The sequence below is a fragment of the Coturnix japonica genome, chromosome 11, assembly GCF_054131305.1.
Source record: "Coturnix japonica strain WE chromosome 11, WE-NBRP24, whole genome shotgun sequence".
NCBI lineage: Eukaryota > Metazoa > Chordata > Aves > Galliformes > Phasianidae > Coturnix > Coturnix japonica.
In genome coordinates this window covers 10,127,484-10,145,902 of record NC_140673.1, presented here as the reverse complement: position 1 = coordinate 10,145,902, position 18,419 = coordinate 10,127,484, and the positions used below count along the sequence as shown (strand labels likewise).

General features: G+C 33.9%; 1 protein-coding gene across 8 annotated transcripts in view; it reads right to left on the bottom strand.

The window, feature by feature from the left end:
- KCNT2 (potassium sodium-activated channel subfamily T member 2) overlaps positions 1-18,419 on the bottom strand; it is a 107,092-nt gene that overhangs the window by 17,244 nt on the left and 71,429 nt on the right. For 4 of the 8 annotated variants that reach the window (XR_014932655.1, XM_085511140.1, XM_085511142.1 and 1 more), the window contains exons 15-23: positions 15,668-15,776; positions 12,644-12,700; positions 11,411-11,560; positions 10,150-10,379; positions 9,070-9,286; positions 7,704-7,809; positions 7,307-7,479; positions 5,532-5,603; positions 2,642-2,776 (exon numbers count right to left, since the gene is read on the bottom strand). Coding sequence is in view for 6 of the 8 variants with exons in the window: in XM_085511140.1 (XP_085367266.1) it covers positions 2,642-2,776; positions 5,532-5,603; positions 7,307-7,479; positions 7,704-7,809; positions 9,070-9,286; positions 10,150-10,379; positions 11,411-11,560; positions 12,644-12,700; positions 15,668-15,776 (1,249 nt within the window). In the remaining 2 variants the exon portion in view is untranslated. Of the gene's footprint in view, positions 1-2,639; positions 2,777-5,531; positions 5,604-7,306; positions 7,480-7,703; positions 7,810-9,069; positions 9,287-10,149; positions 10,380-11,410; positions 11,561-12,643; positions 12,701-15,667; positions 15,777-18,419 lie in introns of those variants that run through there. The other 4 variants (XM_085511141.1, XM_085511143.1, XM_085511145.1 and 1 more) reach the window with 4 other exon arrangements.

Below are 18,419 nucleotides of genomic sequence, written 5' to 3'. Positions count from 1 at the left end.
CTGTTTTGAAAACTACCTAGCAGTGGGTGTGTTAATGTCATCTTACTGCAATTGCTTTCTATGTCTGTTAAACTTTTAAAATATAGATATATTATTAGATCGTATGATTATACAAGTGCTGGACATTGCTATGTTAGCAATTCTGTTCCTGTGAATAACCAAATATTGTGATCATATAAGGAAAAATGGAGATAGTAAACCAGCTGAGAATCTGAATCACTTAATGACATTTTCTGTGCACTGTAGCTTGAAAAGTGCTTTGTATGCTCAGGAGTTTCTGTGGCTGTTTAGCTAGGGCAGTAGTTATATAAAGGCACATTCTACTAATGATTATGCAGTTAGGGAATAAAGCCTACATATGTAGGTTAAATACATGGTAAAAACACTCTGGAATTTCAGCTTCATTTGTATCATTTATTAAAAAATAAAGAAATTAAAATCTTTGAAATACTCTGTACATACGAACTTCTGTCTCTTAAGTAACCCAAGGAAAAAGTCCAGAGGAAGAGCATAATTGCTCTTTAAATTCTGTGTTAATTGTGTATTACATAGCATATAATTACTGAAGTTTTTGCTGGCTGGAAATTATTTCTTGTCTCACTGTGTTAACAGACCGGCATTAAAGGTTCATAAAACAACAGTATAATACTTAGAACTAAAAGCAAATTAAACAACTGGTCTAATGATAAAATGCACATGATCTGCAGAAGTTTAAAAGTTAAGGTTTCTGCTACAGATGGATTTTGTTAATCACCGAATTATAAAAGAAGGTTACAAGAGGTGCTACAAGTGTGCTATTGGTAGAAATTCATGCTACTTATTTAAGAGTGCCCTCCAGCGGACATAGGGGGGAAAAACGTTTCAGATTGTCAAAGCAAGATTGCCTCAATCTTAGTTTAAGGCGCTGCCTGCGGGCTTTCAACTATAGGACAGGCCTATTCTTTACAAACGTTCCTCTTTTCTTTTTCTTTTTGTTTTCAGGATTTTTTGTTTGTTTGTTTTTTATTTAACAAAAATACAGATTTTCTGCTTAAAGGAAGCCCATTTTACTGAAGTGGTAGTCGGTGATTAGCTTCATTTTTTACACTGAGGAAGATCTCTGGGACACAGCCAAAATCTAGTAATTGCTCCATGTGCTTTTAATCTATTCTAATTTGTTCTTTACATCCAAAGGATTAACAATTTCCTTTTTAATTTGATGCAACTGTTTGAGTTGCACCTCTTTGCTCCTTTTAACTATAAATCTGCTAAGTTAGCGTTGTATCAGAATTGGAATTGGTATGAAACAAACTTCTAGCCTTAAAGGTATATAAGGTGTTATAAACAACACATCTATCTCCTAAACAAAGCTGGGTGGGGAAAAACTCTTCTGACAAGACGAGAAATTTATGTAAATCAGGGGATAATGCCAGAACAGGCTTATTAGAATTGGCAACTTAAGCCAAACAGTGTTATAGTGCACCAGCATAATCTTTTCAGGACTGCCTGCAATCCGTAATGAGGTCAGCTGATGTGAGTCAATCAGATCAGTGAGATTTAGGTGAACTTACATTTTCTGAATTACTTTGTTTCATATGACTCAGTTGGAATCTTCTTCATTCATGTAAATATGTTTGAGAACAACATATATTAGCAAAAAACTCCAATGATGTAAAAGCCTTCTTTAATACTATAGTTTTTGTTCATTACTGTAGTGCTCCACAGTGTTCATCATCTTCATTAGTTTCTTACAGAGATTACTGGATAACAAAATATATTTAATCATATCTAACAGTTAATTTATAAAGCTATTTGTGCTCATGTGATGAATGTATCTCATTCTGCAGAACAGATGAATGTCACTTACTTACACTGCTCTGAAAAACTTTGCTAAACCTGCTATTTTGATATTACATAAAAATACAGTGAATACATTGGATATGTTTGAGGAGAAGTACATTTATAAAAGAAGGTAAAATACAGCACTTGACAAAGTTGACAAGGTTTTCTGAAGACTATTTTAATTCTTGCAACATGGTATTTCTTTTTATTTATTTTGTATTGGCAAAAAGGACTGTGTGGCCTTTGATTTATACTGACCAGTTTCATACATGAGTTAAAGCTGCCATCTAGTTGTAGCCATTGTGCAGGACAACTGAATGGTTACAGAGCATGTTTTACTAGTTGGATTATCTATGATATGTAGTGTAACACTGTGATTATATTTTTTTAGCGTTTAATTATTAAGTTGAATTATAGTTTCAGAATGGGATGTGTGATTGAGATGCACCTGTGTTAAATGCAATTTCAAAATCTCAAAGTTAAAATAGGACAGAACTAAAGCTTCTTATTCAGCGCAAGGACTGCTGCACTAAGGAAAATGAGGGGTTTCTTTGTCCTATTTTCAATAGTAGCACCCATTCCTTTCCTATAAACCTGAACGTAGTTTCTTAAAAGTTATCCGCCAGTTTGGGGGTGAGTTCTGTCTGAGATTTCAAGAGAATTATGCCAAGAAACAGAATTTTATAGCTTAGGCTTTTTGCCGTGTGAAAAGAAAGGGGAAACAAAAATAAGAAACACACCCTCATCTGAATACAGAAAGAATTATTAGGTATTTCATGATTAAGGAACATGTAAAAAGAGACTGCAAAAAATTGCTTACCTGAAGAGTGTTTGAACATTTACAATAGTCTTAGCATCTGCCATATAGTCTTCCTCAGCACTCATTGTACTTTCTTTGTCCACCACCACCATATTAGCTGCAAAGGTGACCCCACATCTTAATAAGTCATCTAGGCTTTTGTGAAGAGAAAGAGGGAGAAAGAATCCAACAAGTCACTTAAAGCTGGAATGCTTAAAAGATTAGTGATGGTTGGTACTGATACATCACGTTGAGTTGCTGGTTCCCTGCAACTCCATGTACATATTATAACTTCTAATACAATGTGTGTCAAAAATATTATGAATTGAGAGTATGGAATATGAGTTGTTTTCCTTGAAGTCATGCAGAACGCATTTCAGCAGGATGTTACCATCAGTCTCCTCTTCCTAAAATTGCAGAATTATTTCAAAAATTAAAAATGAGCCTTTAATAGTTACTTGGAAAGCCAGTATGTCTTCACTTGTTTTGTCAGCTTGCTTCGTTATCGTTATTTTTGGCAATAAATGGGTCTAAAATGATTTCTAGGTGCTCTTTACCACAACTATGTTTCATTTTCAAGATGTTAATAATGGCTCTAAGAGAACATCTGAAAAGCTCCTCTTTTATCTGTCAGAGTGCTATTACAGTGATTTTAGGAGCAGCTGTACCTCAGTAAAACATTTCACCCACTGGACAGTATCTTCTGTGAAGCTTGACCACAGAAAACCATCACTGACAACTAAGCTACAGTTGGCAGCATGCCTTATGTTTATTTCCAAAATGAAGCACGTTTTGGTTATTTTCTGTGGGAAAAGTTACTTTTAAAACAATTCTGGAAAAGTTTCAGAAGGATTATTTAGTTAGTTCGTTAGTTTTGTAATAAAAGCTGCTGGGAACCAAGCAACTCTTAAGTGAAAATGAGAAGATAAAGAATATTTCGTGGTTTCCAGGGGAAACTGAAAAGCTACATTTTTTTGCATCATTCTGTTTACTTCCAAGGAAGAAAAGCTATTTTGACATTAGAATTGCTATATTTTCTGCATTTTGGTGATGAGAGAACTATACTTTTCTTTAGTTTTACTGCTAGTCTGAATCATTTTTAAAGATGTGGAGAGTTACAAAAAATACTTTTTAGAATTCTAATGAAGTTATCAACATATCTTAATATTTAACAGATTCCTGCACTACTGGAATCTGGCCAGTTACACGTCTCACATCTTTTATACTTGAAGTCTGTAGATGTTGCTGCCTACTTGGTACATTTTACTGAAGTTCATTCTAGCTTTGGATTTCTGTAGAGATTGTTTTCTGCAGCCTACTTGCTTCTAACAAGGGGTGGTGTAAATGTGTAATTCCTTTTGTGGTTTTCTCTTCTATTTGGTAACATTTCATGCCAAGTGACCACAGGAAAAATGTATTAGATAGTTAAAAGGTGGTAGATGGCATTTCTAAATGCATTGAAAATGAATTCCAGAGATATTAAGAAAGGAACTTTGTATATTTCACATTGTAGCATTTAGCTAAAGATTGGTTGATTTCTATTGATTGTATAAGATTTTGAAACATTTAGGAAAACACAGACTAATTATAAAGTCTTGTTACTGATGAAAATAGAGGTCAAAAAATAAAATAAAGAATCTGACTGGATTTTAAAGTGACTGTACTGTCAGATTTGATGCTTAAGTTTGTGTTAACAATACTGCAAACAAGAGAATTTAGCATAATGTCTTTGATAGAGTGTAGTGCTCAGTTTTATACATTCTTTTCTTAAAAATAAAAATGAACAACACACCTCAGAACAAATGGGGGGAAAAAAAAACCTCTAGGGATGCATTCAGTGATTTCCTTTTTGAAGTAAAACCAGTAATTTTTATTAGAATTTAATCTTCTAAGTTAATTAAATGAGTATAAGGTCTTCAGGTTATTAATTATTTTGGATACTGTGATTCAATTCAATTAGTCTGCTTCTGTGAATTTTCTGTAACCTTTATAGGATTAAGACCTTAAAAAAAAAAAAGAAAAAGAAAAAAAAGGAAAAAAAAAGTAGCTATTAACAACATAAGACACAGTCTTGCTTTAGAAAAACAAATCTGGTAAGTGGAAAACATCTCTGTAGATCCACTGCAGATCTCACAGTGAACAAGATACTGTCGAGGTAAATCTGCAGCTGTATCACTATTGTAAGCCCCTGTTACAACAAGATGAATCTTTAAAAATGTTGAATACTTTACATTTTTTTGTTGAAAACAATGGATTCTGCTACTTCAGGACAGGAAATAAATTATTTGATGTCTGTGTGGAGAATGAACCTTACAGCTCCACCTCACAAACAAGCTGTTTTCTACTTTGGGCACTCTAGACATAGGAGGTTATTAAAATGCTAATGAGTCATTGCTCCTCTCTCCCCTTTGTCATTTATGCCTGATTCTTACATTAAGTCTATGCTGCTAAACTCAGGTATGCAAACATATACTAGCAGAATTTCTGAAGCCAAATATAGGAGTAGGTGAATATTTTAAGTAGGGGAAAATGTTGGACTGTTGGACACATTTAAACTCATTTGTTTTAGTGTAGTTTACATTCTACAGCTATTTTACCTAACTCCAGTCTGATAAAAGATGTCTCTAGAATCAGAGGTATTACCTGGCAATTTCTAGAGACATACTAATAAAATCAGTGTTGATGTTTGGGCTTTGAAGATAGTAAACTGTGTTCCCTGTTGTACTTTTACTAATGACATCCTTTAGAAGTCAGAGATTTGAAATCCCAAACTATAGCACACAGACACACAAACCATGCATGCAGATAGATCATCCTCAAGCATAACACACACATAGACATGCAATGACAATACACAAAACAAGCCACTGACCACTACAATGTTAAATTTTCTAACAGTTACTTCACCTACTTGTCGATAGAGCCCACCATGTAGTAAACCATTGGAAACCAACAGATTGCATCCAGAAAATGCATATCTGGCCTAAGCAGCAGATGGGATTACAAAATGAAACACAATATCACAACAGCAGCATCTCTTCTAAAATACTTCAAAGAAAAAACAGGTAGTTTGGATGGTGGTTTGTTAAATTCAAAAAGAAAACAACACCTTGGAAGTATTATCTCTTTACACAGGTAATAGGGTTGCAGAAAAACTGTGAATTAACAGTGCTGTAATCATAAGGAATGATCAGAATGATCACATGCTTATTAATAAATGCACCTCTTAAATCAGAAAATTTATGGCACAGTACAATTCCAAATATAAAAATGAATGATTGGCTTCAAAGACACACTGCCAAGTTGTTTTCCAGTGCGTGAATTAGGGGTACTTAAAATAAGCAGTGAAAACTTCTTAAAAATATGAAATAGAATCTTTGAGAATTAGCTAGTAACTCTAATTTAAGTTAATGAGAAAAATCTTGAAGAAAAATAGTATTTTAAAAACAATGTGAGAAATAAAGTTTTATTGTTTCTTTATTCACAACTCTTTCTGGATTTCTTCTTGCATTCTGAGAAACAACTGAAATCTAAAAAAAAATGCCATGTATAGGTATCAGAATAGGCATAATGGAATAGTGGGTTGGTAAAAAAGAAAATAGTCAAAGGTGTTTAGATTCCTGAGTCCATTGAAAGAAATTACAAAATGCCAATTGACTTGAATGGCACCAAGAACTCAGCCTAATGCATGTATAGAAAGCGTGCTGGCTTTTCAGGTGGCATTCTGCATCCCACTGACTGCTGGGAGGAGCCTCTGCAAATGCTGTCTAGAAGGTACAAAAATAAGGGTAATAATTTAATTATCACCCACAACTTAACATTTTGTCATTAAAAAGGAAATTTAGGTATAAAATCATAGCACTGATGTTAGCTCAGGCACTGTTGTGGAAAAGATAGTGTGCACTAGAGGGCACTGTATGCTCGCACCACCGCCTAAGTATCTGTAACAAAAACCAAAAGTCTTCAAAGTAAAATCCAAGCTCTCACCAAATCGTGTAATTCATTTTATACTATAACATATATACACTTAAAACCTTTGCTTTGTAAACACAAGTGTATAGAGCTTCATTAAAAAGCTGTTTGGGGCTGAAGTAGAGCAATTCACTGCAGATCTTTGCATAAAAAATTGCTTATAGTCAACCAGAGCACGTATATGCAAACCACTGTCACTTTAGCATTAGTATCTGTACCACACATCTTCTGATGTAGTTTCTTTAAGTCATGGTTCAACCTTATATTCTTAGAGTCTAAAATTATGAAAAATATCCCAATTAAGGCCATTAATTGTCTTGTTGTAAAAGTAGTGTTTAAAGTGCAGTTTCCTAGCTATGAAAATGCTAAAGGGATTGACTTTCTTACAGTGCTTACAAAGTTAGTTCATTTTAGCAACTATTCCTATTACTTTGAATATTTTAATAGTTCTCTGTGAAGAATAAGGACATTAGAACGTAACACAGCCATTTACAGTAAGCAGGAAGTCAGTTTTGTGTATGACAATGTAGGTTCTGAGTTTTTTCACTTTTTGCAAAGATGTATGTGCCATAATGTTTTTGATTTTAAGTTGGCCATCTGAAGGGTGATCACCTATCAAAGTAATGATAAAATGATTTTCAAATGTACCACACAGGGGGAAAAAAAAAAAAGAAAAAAAAAAAAAAGAAAGAAATATATTTAGAAACTACATACGGGTTATCCAGGAGTAATACAATGGGATTGAGTTCTTTCTTTGGTCTGTAATAAGCTCTAAGTGGAACGATAAAATTGTATAAACCATTTCCAGCAGTTTCTGCTGCAACAATAATCAATTTATTTTTGAATCCATAGGCTTTGGCATCTTCATAGTAGTTATGCTGACACCCCTAAAATTAAAACGAGAACCAAGTTCAGTGGATATAAATAAAGAGATTTAGTGGAATGGAAGGTTTTATCACTAGAAATAGATGCAAATGCTTGGTGATGAAAAAGGATGAGAAAATGAGGCTGTGATAAAGCTCATATCTAAGCAAAAACTAGAGTTTCACTGTTCAGATGCAGTAGGCAAATGTGAATGCAGTTTTATCCAGTACCAGCAAACTCCCTTTACCTTATCTAGTCTTAGACAACAGAAGGGTACTTTTTCATGCAGAAGATGACAAAATGTGGGAGAACTTCCAATATAAGGAGAGTAAGGAGGATAGCCTTTGGCATACCTAGTAGAATAGAAAAAAATATTTTTAGTATAGCCAATGAAACACAGTTCATTTTATAGCTGTTCTATGGGATGTTTATACCTGTGTCTAAGTGTAACAATTATTTGTGGACTAAGAATCAAGTATATTGAACGAACAAGGGTATGTATTTTAAGTCTTTGACCCATTCTATAATATGTAGTGACAGCTGTCATGTTGTTGTGGAGTGAAGGAATTCTGTTCAGCATCTTTGGAAATGGGCTGATATGCTGTGGTGTGCAGACCTAGTGCTCTAAACACACTGCAGTATAAAGAAAGTTGGAAAATAAAGAAAAAAAACAAAACATAGTGGGACAACTTCTCTTCCTTCCCCATTTATCACTGAGAATCTCAAGAATGAGTGAGGTCATTACCTTCTTTCACCAAAAATGACATTTCTAATTGGCTTTCATTTTTAATAAGAGACTACGTGATAGTGAGTAAGACTGTCACTTGCAATGGGAGGTGCACATACACAGACAGAATATCCACAGTCATCAGGGAACACTGAGAAAATAGGAGGCCTTTTATATTCTACTTTTTCAGTCTGCAGACTGTAGATGACTTATTCTATTATTTTTTTTTAATTGGATTTTTATGATCTTCCCTGGGGCCTCTCATACTTAGCAAAGTTGGAGATGTGAAACTGCTAGGTGAGCCATTGGCTTAATTGAGTATTTCATTTTTAATATCCTCTTCAGTAATTCCAATAAACATAATTGACTGCCTTATCTTAATGGTGTTTACGGGATTTGCTTTTTTGTGAGCAATGCATCGTTACTTTCAGTAATGTGCTAACAAACATTTTAAATTAGATGTAATAATATGATCTCATATAACATTTTGGATTGTTTGTGTATTTTGAAGTCAGATATGTAATGTTAGCGTTCAATATGCCTGTTAAACTACCTGGTTGTCAGGACAGGACAGAGGTATTTTTCTACAGCTTACTTCAGTCCTACTAACTATGAAAAATGGTCATGAATGTCCCTTTATGTGTATGCTGTAAACTGCCATACACAGATCTGAATTACAGCGTGTAGAAAATCTCCCATAAATAGATGACATGATCTGTTTTTCTTCTTTCAAAATAGATGTAACAGTATTCTGCTATCAGACAACAGCATTTCTTAAAAAGAAATACTTCCTTTCTGTGTCTTGCTTGCTACCACTTCTTGGATTGATCTGCATGTCCCAATACTGTTCAAATAAGGTTACTCAGTTTACATTCAATATACATACTCAAAGCTTGCAGAGACTTCATCATCAGATGGAGTAGTTTCATCTTCTGACTGGTCACTTAGCAGGTCGCATGCCTGAAGTGAGGATGAGTCCGCAACCTCCAGAACAGGTGCTATACTGGGCCGTCTGCCCTCTTTACCTCCCTCAGAAGGAAGAGCTAGAGTAGGTCCGCTGGATGTACGACATCCTGTGTCTTGTAAATCGATAGCCACAGTTCCTGAAGTGTTAAAATTGGTTTTACAATTTGATAGTCTGAACATTTAAATGAGATTCTCCTATTTAGTAGGGATTATCAGACCTCATGGACAAAGACCATAAGGAATACTGCATCCGTTAGTTGTGTTTATCATTATCAAAGTATAACAAATAGGTTTTCTTGAGGAAGCCTTTTTCTGTGAATTTGCACCATCCCTATCCATGAATATAACCATGAATATATATGCCAAGTATAATTAACTCATATTAATATGCATCATCAATAGATTTCATATCTCATTTATGCATATAATTTAGTAATAATTGTAACTTTGACACTACGTGTAACAAACTCCCTAGACATTTTCACATTACTAATACCTATGTTAGAAGTTGGCACCTGAATTCTTGATACTTTTCATTTACTTTCTAACTTTGAATTTTCTGTTTCTTTTTTAACTTAAATTTCAAGATATTATTTCCTGAAACAGAAGAGAAAATGTAATGGTTGAATGAGATTCTTTGTTGTAATAAAACAGACTGGTAACTTGGTATGGAAGGGAAGTAATTACCGTTACGTAGAATTGAACTAATTCATAATAAATTAATTGATGTTATTTCCATGTGTGTGCAAGCCATAAACTACAATGTAAAAATAATAATAATAAATTTCTGATGTCTTCATGACATTGTATTTATTTATATACATGCACACATATGTACAGTCAAGGGAAAAATACCATTTTTAGGAGGAGAGGGCAAGCGTTTAATATATTTTCTTTCTGCACCCTTTTTTAATTTTTTAATTGTGGGAATACAATTTTAAAAGCTCAAATTGTGCTGTTTATTGAACATGTTGTGAGACACATTTTTCTATTAACTTACCCATGCTGGCTATTATACTGTGTACAGGCAACCTAGAAGCTCCATGATAAGATAATTTTGATTCATGTCTTTTTCTGTGTTTTTCTTGTTTCTTGAAAGCAGAATTCTCTTCTTTGGTGATATTTATATAAAAGCATATATCTGTAGAACTCATGATATACCGAGGACCTGGATTCAGCAAAATGTTTTTGTTATCTTCCTTTCTAACACCAATCAGACAGACTCCAAACCTTAATTAGAAAAGGAGAGGCATGGTTCATTTTTTATAGTTCTGTATATACTAGAATTTCCACTGTCAAAAATGAGCCTTCTGTATATTTTATCCCCTACAAACTGAATGTTTGAATTTTGGATGTCAAATGTTTGAAAGAATATTAATCTCCTAAGTGGACCACTTCTGATCAAGCAGTTCTTTTTAAACTGATGAATCCATAGGTATCTGATTCCAACGTGTTTCTTTATCTCCAGAGATTCTTCTAACGATGTCTCAGTTAATTTTTCTATCAGGTGATTAATCCCTTCTGAGAAATTATTAATAGAGGAATGAATACGTTATATGAAAAACGTATTCATCATGTTAAATTGTTCTATGTCATGGAAACTACTTTAAGAATATTTAGCCATTCACTTCTAAAAATCCATTTGATTAGTGAGCAAAAATAAGTAATTAAAACCAAAAAAAGATCTTTTGGTCACATATTAAGTATGGCAATAAAATCAATGTACAGAGTTTGATAAGTCTGTAAGTTCCATTCACATAGCAGTACTGAATAAGAGATGCATGATCTGGAACATAAAAGTGTATTGACGTTCTTAAGATTCCAAGTGGGGAAAAAAATATTTTCAACAATCACCAAGGTGTAGCAAGAATCATCTTAAAACTGAATACTTTGTGTCAACTGAGCATGCTGGATTTCCAGCTGGCTCCTGAATCGAACAACCAAAAACAAAAACAGTGAAAAGGATTTGTGTTCTGATATAACCTGTGTCTCAGGTATGATTCTTTATGGCTGTCAGCTTATCCTATATATCCTTTATGTTCTGTTCTTTCAGATTGAGTTGCCTATAAAGAACCAATACAAGCTTTTACTTACAGAAGTTACAACTGAATGAAATATACTTCCTAATAAACAATGAAATATATTGGTAGCCAGATGTTTCAATCCAGAAACAGAGTAATGCCCGATATTGCACTTTTGAATGCAAAGCTACAATTGGGCTAAAATTTTAAAATCAAACTTTTATAGGAAAATAAACATACTTTTTATGTGCATGAAAAGAAGCATATGTGAAGCTTTTCCCCTCATACTCAGCAAAAAAAGTGCTTTCTTCCAGGTTAATGTGAAACACTTCGTTACCAGAGCATCTGCCATACATTTTCTGCCACTGTTCTGATGATTGCTGACTCTCTCTGAAACATGTACAGATAAAGAGAATAATTTAAAACTTAATGTACCATTCTTATTAATCAGAGCATTATCACTTAGCAGTAGAAATTATAAATGTCTAATGGAAAGATCCCATGGGTTTATCTGAAAGAAATATCTGAGATCAAAGCTTGGTGATACTGTAAATATGAAGATTGTTTTGATCAAATAGAGAGCATTTTCTGCTAAGTAATAGTTGGATTACGTACTTCAGTACCAGGAGAAACATGGTGGAATTAGGTTAAATTCACACCATAAGTAGATTCACTGCAATTGAAAGATGGCAGGTGAAACCAACAGCATGCTCATTCTATTCATAAAGACAGTCCCTTCAGATGCTCCTTCACAGATTGTCTGGTTCCTGTTCAAAGTGGTAAAGAATAATTGAAAATAACTTATGTAGGCAGGACTCATTTGATTTATGTCAGTTTTTCTCTAAGAAAGATTTTTCTCTGCATTTGCTCATCTGTTTGTTTCCTTCAGTATTTACCCAGAAGGTGTTTTTAGTTACTGTGCCTTGTATACTATCCTCTTTTATAGTACAGGAAAAGAAATCATTAATCATTTTAAGGGCCCTTTACTAAGTGCGGGTAATGTTTTTGGTCCAAACGCATTGTTGGAGGAAATTGTTCCAAACCTTACTAACACCAAAACTTGCAAACTATGGGCCTCTGTGAATCTCCTCCTTTATTGAAATTTTACAAGAAAACAAGTTTCCATCTATGTGGGTTGTATTAGGTATAGTGGAGGTGCATTTATCTTTATCTGAACATACAGTGCTCTGCATTTTGCATTCTGGTGCTAGCATCTCTAGATACTGGAACTTGTTTGTGTTCATTTCTACTTTTTCAGTATCTTGATACAATTTGTTTTTCTTCATTTTCTATTTTTCCTCACCCTCAGCACAGAAACATTTTGTTCCAAGGTTAATGGGTATAAGGTAATCATTTTTATTTCAATGGTATCAAAAACAGTGCATTAGCTATAGAAAAGTCATGAGCTAAAAACCTAATTGCAGAAGAAAATTATTCCACATTGAATTTCACCCCCCAAACCAAAATGTTTACCTGTTCAGAGTCTGCTTGGTTCCAGTTAGTTGCCGAAAAGCTTCCCATGGTGCTGTTCTGTAACAATCACATGAAGGTCAGGTCAGAAATGCTACTGTCTTCCTAAACTTTGTATTGTTTCATAAACTGTGTTTGAGTTCTATTAATAGATTGGAAATGTTTAAAGGTAGATGTTAAGATTAATAATAATCAATAATAAAATTATGAATCAGAACATAGACAATTTGTGCCTCATAATCTGAGTTCTACAAATATATGAGAGTAAGATGAATTGCAACTGGCCTGGCCACTGTGAATATTATTAAAGGTAGTTGGCATGAGCAGCAGCAAACAACTTCTAAAAAGTTTCTTTTCTTAAAAGAAAGTTGGTCTGGTCAAAATTGCTTGGAAAATGAGCATTTTCCCTAACCTCCTGACAAATTTATACTGGTAAATATGCTGTGTTCAATTTATGTGTGTTTTTCTTTACTGTTTATTGTCTTATCATTCTAATTAGGATAGTACAGAGCAATTATTTTTCTGTGTTTTGCTGCAGTTTAATGCTTTCAATTAGCAGTAATTTCCACGTGCTTCTTTCTTTTCTGATCATCGTGAAGCTTACATTACTAAGTGTCACACTACTTCTTAGTATGTATAGGAAGTAGATTCCCTGCATGTAAATCTACATAAATTAGTTGGTACTTGATTTATAGGAGAACAAACAGCTGCATTAATACTTTTGAGTTAATATTTGAGTCTGGTAGGGCTTTTTCAGTGTTCAGACGTTCTTTAGTTCTCTGATAAACATTGGTTAAGACAGCTTCTGGAAGCATCTTTCTTCCAAAAAGCTTTGCGAAAGGGACAAGTTAGTGTCTCACAGCAGGGAGCACTGCTGTGGCTAAAGGCTTCCAGGACCTCCTTCAGCAGTGAGTACAGCTACAGGTGGCTGTGAACACTAGCTGCTAGTAGATCTGAAAGATAAGGAGAAAAGCTGTATGCTTCAAGTGACAGAGAAAGCTGGATCAGAAAGAGCTCTAGGAAAGGGACCCTGATAAAACTTAATCATAGAATTATAGAATTGCTCAGGTTGGAAAAGACCTTAAACATCATCAATTCCAACAGCAACCTAGCCATACTACCCTAACAACCCTCTGCTAAATCATGTCCCTGAGCACCACATCCAAATGGTTTTTATATGCATTCAGGGATGGTGAGTCAGTCACCTCCCTGGAGAGCTTAATTACTATAAGAGATCACTATGGGTTGGGAATATGTTTGTTTATTTGAGTAGCAGGGAGAAATTTTTTATTGTGAAGTTCTGAATTATAATCAAACTCCTTTCTGAATTAAGTCTTACCTGTGATATAAATTTGAACAGACGCTCCCAACATCTGCAGTTAAATTCCTAAAGTTGTGATTCAACACATGTAGGGCTTCTGTGGAAACCTGAACTAATCTTTCAGAAAATCCTTTCAGTGATTTTTGAATAGACTGATAGTCTTGAAAAAGATTACCCAAGAATGAAAGCAGACTCCCCATAATCCAGGCCTGTTCTTTATTAAGAGGGATTTTAAAACTCATATCCTAAAAGCTTAATGCAGGTACTAGTAGATAGAATAGTGAAAGGAAAATGAAACAGGAACCAGTGCAACAGAAAGTTCCTGTTAACTTTGCTAGTCTATTTATTCGACACTTTAAATCATTAAGATTCTGTTAGATTCCATCTACCAATTCAGTAGATTTCTGTAAATAGGATTCAAAGTAATACTGATAATTCTGTGCAAAAATATTTTTTTCTAGTTATACAGTAACCAATTTTCAAAGTTTAAACCACACAAGAAATCAGTTAGTTTAAGTTTGATTATACCAATTAAATCCCATTGGGGAAAAAAAAAAAAAAAAAAAAAAAAAAAAGTAATAAGTACTTTTGCATTCTGCTGTAGTTATTTGAACTAGAGTTGAGAATCTATATTAAATTATCAGTATGCCTGAGTTAGAAATGCTGATGTTCTCAGGCATATTAAGGTGTGTCAGTTTTTGTGCTTATAGAAAACTTTCTGATATCTGCTAAGTATGCTATTCTACTTTCATGCACAAATAATATGGAATACTCCCAAATGGCTCTGTATTCTGCTCATGCATATCATGAAATGAGAAGTAGGCAGATATGTATGTCACCATGATTTTCAGGAGGCATGGAAACAATACTTTATTGCATTCTGATTAACAGATGCTACTTCAGACAGGGGCATTGCCTTGACACTTCTTGTTGCTGGTAACAAAAATTCTAGCTATTATTTCACTGTTCCCCACCTTTGGCACAGTAGAATACTGCCAGTGCCATACAGAAGGTTAAATAACTCTGCTTATGAATATCAAGATATTAATGGGCATGTGGTTATTTGAAAAAACATGAATTTCTAGTGCTGTCAGTTGTGCGGTCTGTATGCATGTACTCCACTTTTACAGATATATTCAGATTTACGTTTTAATGCTTTTCTCTGCCCATGGCATTTTATTAAGAATACCTCAGCATTCCAAGTCAATAGCATAACAGGAATAATAGATTGGTAGAATTCTTCTAATAAATATAGATTAGTTCAAAGGTGATTATACAGTCTGTAGGGACACTCTAATTCCATATGCCTTTCTGTGTGCATATATGGTGGTTATGTTAAAAACCATCTCTTTGTATGCGTATTTACTTGCTTCTTAATCTTTGTGCAATGAATAGAACATAATATTTGATATGTTATCAGTAAACAAATAAAAGAAATAAAAGATTAAGTCAGTGAATGCTTTCTATTGTGGGACTGACATAACGCTATGAAAGAAATAAAGTATTTGGAGCTTGAGAAGGAAAGCTTTTCTGAAATTATTATACCTTAACTAAAATATCTTCATATCTTTAAAGAGCTGAAAGTATCAATTTGTTTTTAAAACTGCAGCAGTTGCCCAAAGATCAGGGTAAGCAATGTTATACAGAATCTCAGCTATAACTTCTACTAGGCATGCATTTGTTTGTTAATGGTAATACACGCTTACTGTCCCCTGGAGGTGTGAACCAGCAGTGTGATTAATGTAGAGGTAGCTGGACATATACAGTTGAGAGCTAGCATAGCGTATTTGAATTCTTCTTCACACACAACATGATCTGGGGGAGAAAAATAATAAAATATAGAAATAATTTTATAATAATACTTTTCATTAAATGGAATTATAAATTTGTATTTGCATAAGAAAATAGTGAAATAAACAGGGAGAAATTGCCTCCAGATATTCAGCATTCACTTGCACCTGGAGAGCAGCTACGTACAATTTACCCCATCTATGTTACCTTTCAGGTTGAATGACTGAAGTCAGAGTTTCATCCAGTTCCTACTTTATGTGTAGCTGCAGGACAGAGAGAGGTTGCAATGGCCCTGTAAATCCAAATTCCACTATCATGCTCCACTGGCAGTATGAGTAGGCCTTGTAACATAATTTAGTTAGCAAATCTGCACCTTTTGCAGTTTTGTGTGATCTGCTATAGGCATATCAAGCACAGTACAGAGATGTAATTTCTGTACCATGTAATTTCTGTTTTCAGGAAATAGTACACACAAAGTACTGCAATGTAGGAGTATCTCCTCAAGAAGATACGCTGTGCTGGTTTACAGACCGCTTGTTTAGCAATAGCTCTGGGATATTTCATCACACTAGCTTTTATTTTGTAGATTTGACTAATATTTGCCCCTAACAGCAACTAATGGCTGCTGCCTCTGAAAGGAGAAATTCACTTTTGATCTTTCTAAAGATCAAGGCCTGTTTAAATGTCATGGGGAAAGACTGAGTTTTGTGAAGACACTGTCAAATATAGAACAAATTGAGATTTTTCTTCCCCAGCAAGTTTCAATTATGGCAGTTGAGTATTTGCTGCAGAGGGGATCTCAGACAGAAATGTGTTTATTTTTAGTTGACCGTGTGCCACTAATACATCTATCCGGATTTTAAAGATTTTGAGAGGATTAGGCATAGTCTACAACTTGAATGGAATATATATATTCCATTACCTTTACAAAGATGGCAAACATCTATGAAAATGAATCCTGACTGCCTCATATTGAAGGAACAGGAAATCTTTCATTTCTGAATTTGTGTAGGATTTTGTCAGTAACTTCCCCTTATTTCTTCTTTAGAAAGATGTTGTAATATAGCTAATATTTCTGAAAACAGACCCAAGAAAAAGATACAGAGAAATTACTCATCATCTGCTATTTCATATCTCGTACTTGAACCAAAATGTATGTGCTGACTTAATTATATACAAATGAAAAGGAGTAAATAATGGATGGCACAATGCATGTGAAAAGTACATATCTCACTTAAGTCTTTTATATACTCTATCTTCTCTAATATATGGCTGTGTTTTCTGGTTGGATTTTATGCATAATATTGCACAGAGGATAGCCCCTAGCGAAGAGAATTCTTTTCTAGTCACCTTAATCTCATACATAGAAGGAATGTGCAATGTGTTGTCAAGTGTTTTTACATCTGTTGCCATGTCCATGGAACTCATAGGACAATTTCCACTTGGTGCTTGTTTGATTCTTTCTCTTTCCCCTCCTAAGTTACATTTTCACATTAATAAAATGAATCTTTCATACTATATATATATAGGTTATTTTATATTAAATATAAATATATAGTATTAATAAATTTATATTAAACCTATATTAAATATATAGGTTATTTTCCTCCTTTTTTGTATTAATTTGAAACATAAGTAGTGGTACTATGGGTTTCTCCTCTTTGACTGCAGGTAAATTCTTGTATTATATGCAGATTAGGTCAAAATGAACTTTCTTCTCCAATTATTTGACTGATCATATCTGGCCTATAATGTTGTGCTTTACGTTTCTGTTCAAGACACTTGTTGTGGACCTGTGGGCGAGGGTTATGCAAAATGTTTAATGCTTTCTCTTCTAAACTGAGTAGAAAGGAAGCTGGGTGATGGTCCAGTATTTTGGGAAATTGGTCAGATCCTGGGACTTCGGTCACTAATATCACCTAATCAGTCATTCCATGTGGCAGAAAAATACATTGCAGTTCGTCTTGAATTAAATATTAAGGATGTCAAACTGCTTTACCAAATGGAAGGATTGCATTTATCCTAAAGAAATATCCATTTAAATATTTCAAAAGTTGTAGTTTGTGAAAATACATTTTGGTAGGAAACATGTTAAGTCTCTCACAAATAGAGGTAATAATGCCATGAAGCATGAAGTGAGTCATAACTTTTGTAATGTTACTGTAATGTTAAAGCATATGTAAAATACTGATTTATGCCTATAGCATCAGCTACATGGTAAGAACATGTCCTAGACCTGAAATAACTACTCTGAGAAACCTGACTTTATTTAATTTGATAAGTTAACGTGGTCACTAACATACTAGATGGGGAAAAATGTCCATCCATTATCTCTAGAGTATTTTTTAACCACGGTTAGATAGATTAACCATCAGATATATTCAACATCCATTTCTGTGATTCTGTATTATGTTCCTCTATAATAACCCACTGAAAATTGAAAATCAGACTTCACCAGTCTGAGCTAATTCATTAATTCACTTTGAGTGAATTAAGAATGACAAAATATGTTCCCATTCCTGGAACTGTGATTATATAAGTTTTCAAGCATTCAAGGTAAAGATGTTTATTTCATAGCAAGCATATGAAATTTATTAATAAAACTCAGAAAATGTGTAATTTATTCTGATCTCTAAATTGAATAAATTTACTGTATGACTGTAGGTA